Source organism: Halyomorpha halys, unplaced genomic scaffold (assembly GCF_000696795.3).
Source record: "Halyomorpha halys isolate HHAL.00 unplaced genomic scaffold, Hhal_1.1 Scaffold302.1, whole genome shotgun sequence".
NCBI lineage: Eukaryota > Metazoa > Arthropoda > Insecta > Hemiptera > Pentatomidae > Halyomorpha > Halyomorpha halys.
This window is the reverse complement of record NW_027110436.1, coordinates 1,373,906-1,379,998: the sequence shown is the minus strand read 5'-3', so window position 1 is coordinate 1,379,998 and position 6,093 is coordinate 1,373,906. Positions and strand designations below refer to the sequence as shown.

General features: G+C 30.9%; 1 protein-coding gene across 1 annotated transcript in view; it reads left to right on the top strand.

Moving 5' to 3' along the window:
* LOC106680992 (probable cytochrome P450 6a17) overlaps positions 1 to 5,351 on the top strand; it is a 13,480-nt gene extending 8,129 nt beyond the window's left edge. The window contains exons 6-9 of the mRNA XM_014421076.1: positions 3,524 to 3,669; positions 3,745 to 3,963; positions 4,156 to 4,401; positions 5,119 to 5,351. Of these exons, the coding sequence (XP_014276562.1) occupies positions 3,524 to 3,669; positions 3,745 to 3,963; positions 4,156 to 4,401; positions 5,119 to 5,279 (772 nt within the window). The 3' untranslated portion in view covers positions 5,280 to 5,351. The remainder of the gene's footprint in view (positions 1 to 3,523; positions 3,670 to 3,744; positions 3,964 to 4,155; positions 4,402 to 5,118) is intronic.
* The last annotated feature ends 742 nt before the right edge of the window (positions 5,352 to 6,093 follow it).

Below are 6,093 nucleotides of genomic sequence, written 5' to 3'. Positions count from 1 at the left end.
AAGTAAGAATTCTGCTGGAACATGTAAGTTTTCCTCTCGTTTCTAATATCTCTTACTTACTTTGTTTCCTATAGGAGGGTGGTTTCAATAGTTTCTCGTCTAACAAAATAAGAGACATTTTTTCTGATTTCTTTTTTTTTTTATTTTTCAACATTGTAATTTTACACACTTCTTCCAGCTATGCTCCGATCTCTGTAACCCGTCCAAAAAGTACTTGGCGTTTTTCTCTGCAAAATAATTGTTCACGAAGGTAATTGCCTGTTCATTAGACGAAAAGCTCTGTCCTCCAAGCGCAATTTTTAGATGAGGGAACAATAAGAAGTCACTTGGGGCTGGTCCGGTGAGTAAGGCGGATGGTCAAGAAGTTCAAACCGTAATTCGTGTATTTTCGTCATGGCAACCGCTGAGTTGTGAGACGGTGCGTTATCTTGGTCAAACAGGATTTCCTTTTTCTGTAAATGTGGCCATTTTCCCGCAAGTTCTGCCTTCAGCTTGTCAAGTAATGATGCGTAGTACGCTCCTGTAATGGTTTATCCTTTTTGAACATAGTAGATTAAAATAACTCCATGGCTATCCCTAAAAGCAGTCGCCATCACAGTTTCTAGATTTTTTGGAGCCAGTTCTCCCTTTGCAGTCTACTGTTTGGACTTTATTTTTGTTTCGGACGTGTAATGGTGTATCCAAGTTTCATCTGCAGTAATTAATTGGTGGCAAAACTCGAATTTATTGCACCTAAACTGCGCTAACAGAGCATTGGAAATGTCCATTAAAACACATTTTTGGTCTAAAGTGAGCAAACCCGCTACCCAACGTGCGGACAGCTTTCTCATATCTAAATGTTGATTTAATACGGAGCCAACACGTTCTTTTGACATGTTCATAACTTCTGCTATCTCTCTCACTTTAATTCGGCGTTCGCCTAGCATCATGTGGTGATCTTTGGCGATGTTTTCGTCGCTAGTTGCAGTTTTTGGACGTCCCGAACGTTCATCGTCTCCCAATCTCTTACGGCCACGTTTAAATTCAGCTGCCCAAAATTTCACTGTGGTAAATAATGCTGCAGAGTCTCCATACACAGAATCCAACTCATCTTTGATTTGCGTAGGTGTATTGCCTTTCTAAAACTAATATTTAATGAGAGCTCGATACTCGATTTTGTCCATTTTCACAAAAATACTTACATCAACTCACTATTTTAGCCTATTTCTTCTACTCATCTATATTACTGTACATTCTTTATCTTTTATTGTAACTTTTTTTTCTAGCATATTTTATCAAATATATAACTTTTTTTTTAAACATTTCATTATGTTGATTTAAATTGTTTTTATTATTTTATATACTTCTTACATATCTTATTAGGTTATTTTCATGACTCATAATTTACATTTTCTTCCGCACCAATTATTATGCTTATTCCTTTATTTCTTCAACAAATTCTGTTTTTTAATTTTTCATAATTTATTTTGTATCATTCTTACTTCTATAATATTATATTTCATCTTCTGTTGTTATCAATCAGCTACTATCTACTTCTATTGTTATTAATCAGCTACATTCTACTTAGTTCATTGTTATAAATCTTTCCAAATTTATTTGTATATTATTTTCCTTTATTTTTATGTTTCTCTGAGTGATGGTGATTATTTTTTCTTTTTTAGCCCTTAAATTCAGGTCAAATCGGAGTAATATATAAATAAGCTTTTATTTATTTGTGTTTGTTTTTTGCTGATCGTACCCCCGACCATCTTATTCTCATATTAATATATGGTCAACTATTAATAGCTCATTATTTCCTGTAGGAATACAAGGATTCTCTACCTTTGATACCGAGGAACTAAAAATTTGGATCCGAAAAATTTAGCAGGAATCTGTAAAATTAGTTACATCATTTTATTTTATACAGAATATTTTGAAAGTTTTTCTAAGTTATTTTTGCAATCTGGAAAGAAATTAAATTTATTACTAAGATCAATAACAACGATAGTTTACTTAGTATCATTTTGTTTTTGGCAAAGTTTTGAAAGTTCTCTAAAAATATAATTTATAAATTACAGCTAACCTTCCAATCTCAAACTGGAACCAACGATAATTATAAGCCCTGACAGAGCATATGAAACAAAAAATAATATGACCCCTGTTAGGTATAAATAAGGCATTTGTTAGCTCATAGTGGCATAAATAAGCTATTATTACTGTCCTATTTAAACAAATCTGAAATTTAGAATATTGAAACTGACGATAGCTACTTCACTAAGATTCTGTCTGCAACTTATACTTGTTGGATTATTGGATTGTACTAATTAATACGGTTTTTTAAACGAAAAGAAACATCAATCCTAGTGCACGCAAACGATATATGGATTTTGATAACATAGAAACTTTAAAAAATGAATTTATTATGACTACAATACTAAAATGTCTTTTTCATATGCGTGTATGGCCATAACAATAAAATTTTAATGCAAACATTATGACGATCCAAAAAACTTCGTTACGTTGCCAAAAGCTTTGGAGAGGGGGCAGTTAACCAAAAATAAATAAAAATTATTATTTGGCAAAACATATCTATCGTATAATAACAATTTAATATTATCGCACATGATAACATACATTATGTATGCATCCTCTACAGAAATAGGCGTTTTGAACCTCCATCCAAGTTTAAAGTTCCGTGTACGGAATATAATCTAAAAATTTACCTGAATTAAATAAGACCCGGCATTAGCTGTGAAACGTAAGGTTTTTGGGAACCATACTCATAACCAACACATCTTTCTTCACCTCATCGTTTCTCACCCCCTTTGACATACGGGTTGCGGCATCAAAGGGGTTGTGCGCTGGACTTGCGCAGTCAATGCTACTTATTATCAACAATTTATTTAATTTTTTTTTGATACAATATTTAGGAGGAGGCATGTTTATGATTAATTTGTGGGAACATTACAAATATAAATTTTACCAGGTTGATTGCCTTTCCAACAGGGCTGCACCTTGACCTCCTATATTTATTGTTGAATTTTAACACTAATATTTATTTTTATTAATTTTATTATTATATTTTGAATTTATTAATATTATTAGAATAGATTTTGGTTCTAAAATGTTTTAATAAATTTCTATTGTGTCTCGACGCAGATACTATGACGGTGAATATACGGCTAAGTATTTTACTGTAATGGCTGTTATATTATAAGATTTTTTTATATATATTTGTATATATTTGATAAGTTTAAACCAGCGAAAACGTCTATAATTGGACGAAAGTTTATTCAACACTCACAATTCGTAAAGCTCCATACTTTGTAATGACAACCTTTAAGAAACTGTAAATAATTACCCCTCTGGAGAATATCAGTTCAGATTTACAGTTATGATTTAGCTATCCGTAAACATAAAATAAAGGGGTCAAACGTTGATGAACATTAAATAGTTTTTCTAATATTTTGTTTCTGTACTGACCGCCACCTGGACTGTCTTCCCAATTTATTAATTTATGTATACTTACTTCGCATGTTTACAGAATGACTTCAAAGGAAGCAGAAGATTTTTTTATTTCCATGACTAAAACCAATATTGATTATCGACAGAGTAATAAAATCACACGAGGTGATTTATTTGATACAATAATAAAGTTAAACAAAAAGAAGATAGAGCAAGGCGATAAAGGTTCAATTTATATATCTATGAGTCAAGTTTTTTTCTAATTTAATTTATTAATAACGATATTTTTCTTAATTTCAGCTTACTCGGACTCGGAAATGTCCGCTCATTGCGCAACCTTTTTTATGGACAGTACAATTACTTCTTCAGTTGTTTTATCCTTTATATTATTGGAGTTAGCCAACAATCAAGACGTCCAAGAAAAACTTAGAAGAGAAATCTTCTTGGTTGGAAAGAAATCTGAGGATTTTGACTCTGATAAAATACATTCCATCGCCTATTTACAAATGGTGTTTGATGGTAAGGCGGCTTACAAGCTGAACACATTTTTTCTTCTTTTTTTAATCTTATATTCATCTCTCTACCGTGTCTTTCGGCGTTTTATGGAGAGAAACTTCTAGACTGGCTAGGTCCTCCCTCAGAGACTTTTTACCTGAATTTAATTTATACGTTCTATGAATTTTTAATTGAGTTTGGTCATTATTTTTACAGAAGCTTTGAGAATGCACTCTCCAGTGACGATAGTGTCCCGATTGTGTACTAAAGATACACTGATAGAAGGTGTACAAATTTCTAAGGGAACTAAAGTATTTATTTCTCCTCTCGCTATCCATTATGATCCAGAATATTATCACGATCCAGAAAAATTTGATCCAGAGAGGTTTTCAGAAATAAATAAGGAATCAAGGCCGAAGTACACATTTTTAGGTTTCGGTGAAGGGCCACGAATTTGTGTGGGTAAGAAATTCCATAACTTTTTATATAACAAAAATATATATTGATAAATTATAAATTCATATCAATAAATTCCTATGCAAATACACATTACACAGGCACAATCCGCAAGACATTATTTTAAATTTTTAGTTTTTCTTGAAATGTAATATTTTAAAATTAAAAGTAAATAATAATAATTTAATTAATAATTATAGATGTTGTTATAATAATAAATTTAACTTGTTAATTGTATTATAAATTTATCTTTTATTGTTTAGTTGGTACTTTAGAGTCCGCCAAAAATAACACATGTGTGTGAACAATATCGATCTCATTTTCAAGACATACAGTGTAAGTCGTTCATTTTGTCCTGTTCTTAATAAAAGTTATAAGTTAATAAGTGTTACTGAGAGTTATTTTGAGTAAGAACCACCACAATTGGTTTTTTTTTTTGGCGGACTCTATATGTACAAACCAAACTATAAAAGATACATTTATAATATATTTAACAAATCAAATTTATTATTATAACAATATTTATTATTATCAATTAAATTTATTATTAAATTATTACTATTCCCTTTTATTTTAAAATACCACATTTGAAGAAACGCTAAAAATATAAAATAATCTCTTGCGGGTAGTGCCACCTCACACATCACACACAATACACCACATATTTTAAAATGGTATCTTAAATACACTTTGAATATTAATTTGTTGCGTTTTTCTGTTTAGGTTTGAAATATGCTACCCTATTTGTGAAGACTACAGTTGCATTTATTCTTCTAAAGTACAAAATATTACCTAAAGATAATCAGAGTAAAAGTCTGCATGAAATCGACTATTTCCTGTTATCTCCAAAACCAGATGCTGCAGTAAAATTCGTAGAATTGTAATTGATTATATAGAATTGTAATAATTGAAATGCTTAATAACAAAACGAACTTTTCTACTCCAAAGAAAATTCAGTTTTTTGCGACTGTCACATTATTTTCTTCCTTCTTAAAAAAATTTAAAAACTTATTCTAGTTTAAATTATTACCTTTTTACATATATACAAATGCTTGACCGTAAGTGAATATGAAGGAGGTAGCCAGGAATGCGAACGACCGTTCATATTTATTCATTCCCGACCTTTAACCAACAATGACAACCATTCGGACTGATGTGATGGGTGGAGTAGTAAACTAGGGACTCACAGTTAATATTTAGAATCCTCTTCTCTTAACTTTTGTATTCTTAATTAAATTGTATGCAACATAATCCTTTTGTAAATGGAGTATGGTCCGGGTGCGGTCAAAAAAACTCAAATAGTAAATGCTTATACTATTTTTATTGAGGCTAAAAAAGATATAAACACTTGACATAGTTACAAAAAAAAAGAAAAAAAACAAGTGGAAAATAACAGGGGTATACAATGAAAAGTAAAATATAATAAGAAAAGTTAAAGGATGTAAACAGTAAATGAAAAGGGTAATAGAAACAGATAGATATTTTATTTTTATTTATTTATTGATATTTACAACTGTATAAAAAATACAACCAGTAAATTTGATCATAATGACATAATGATTTGATACAGGATGTAGAGAAACTACCCAGTAGTAGAACTCTAAAAACAGTTAACAATATAAGGTCACGAGGCCATCTTCTTTTCAGGCGCCTCGGAGGATTGCCAGGAATGGAAGAGGAAGCAAGGTTAGAAACGAG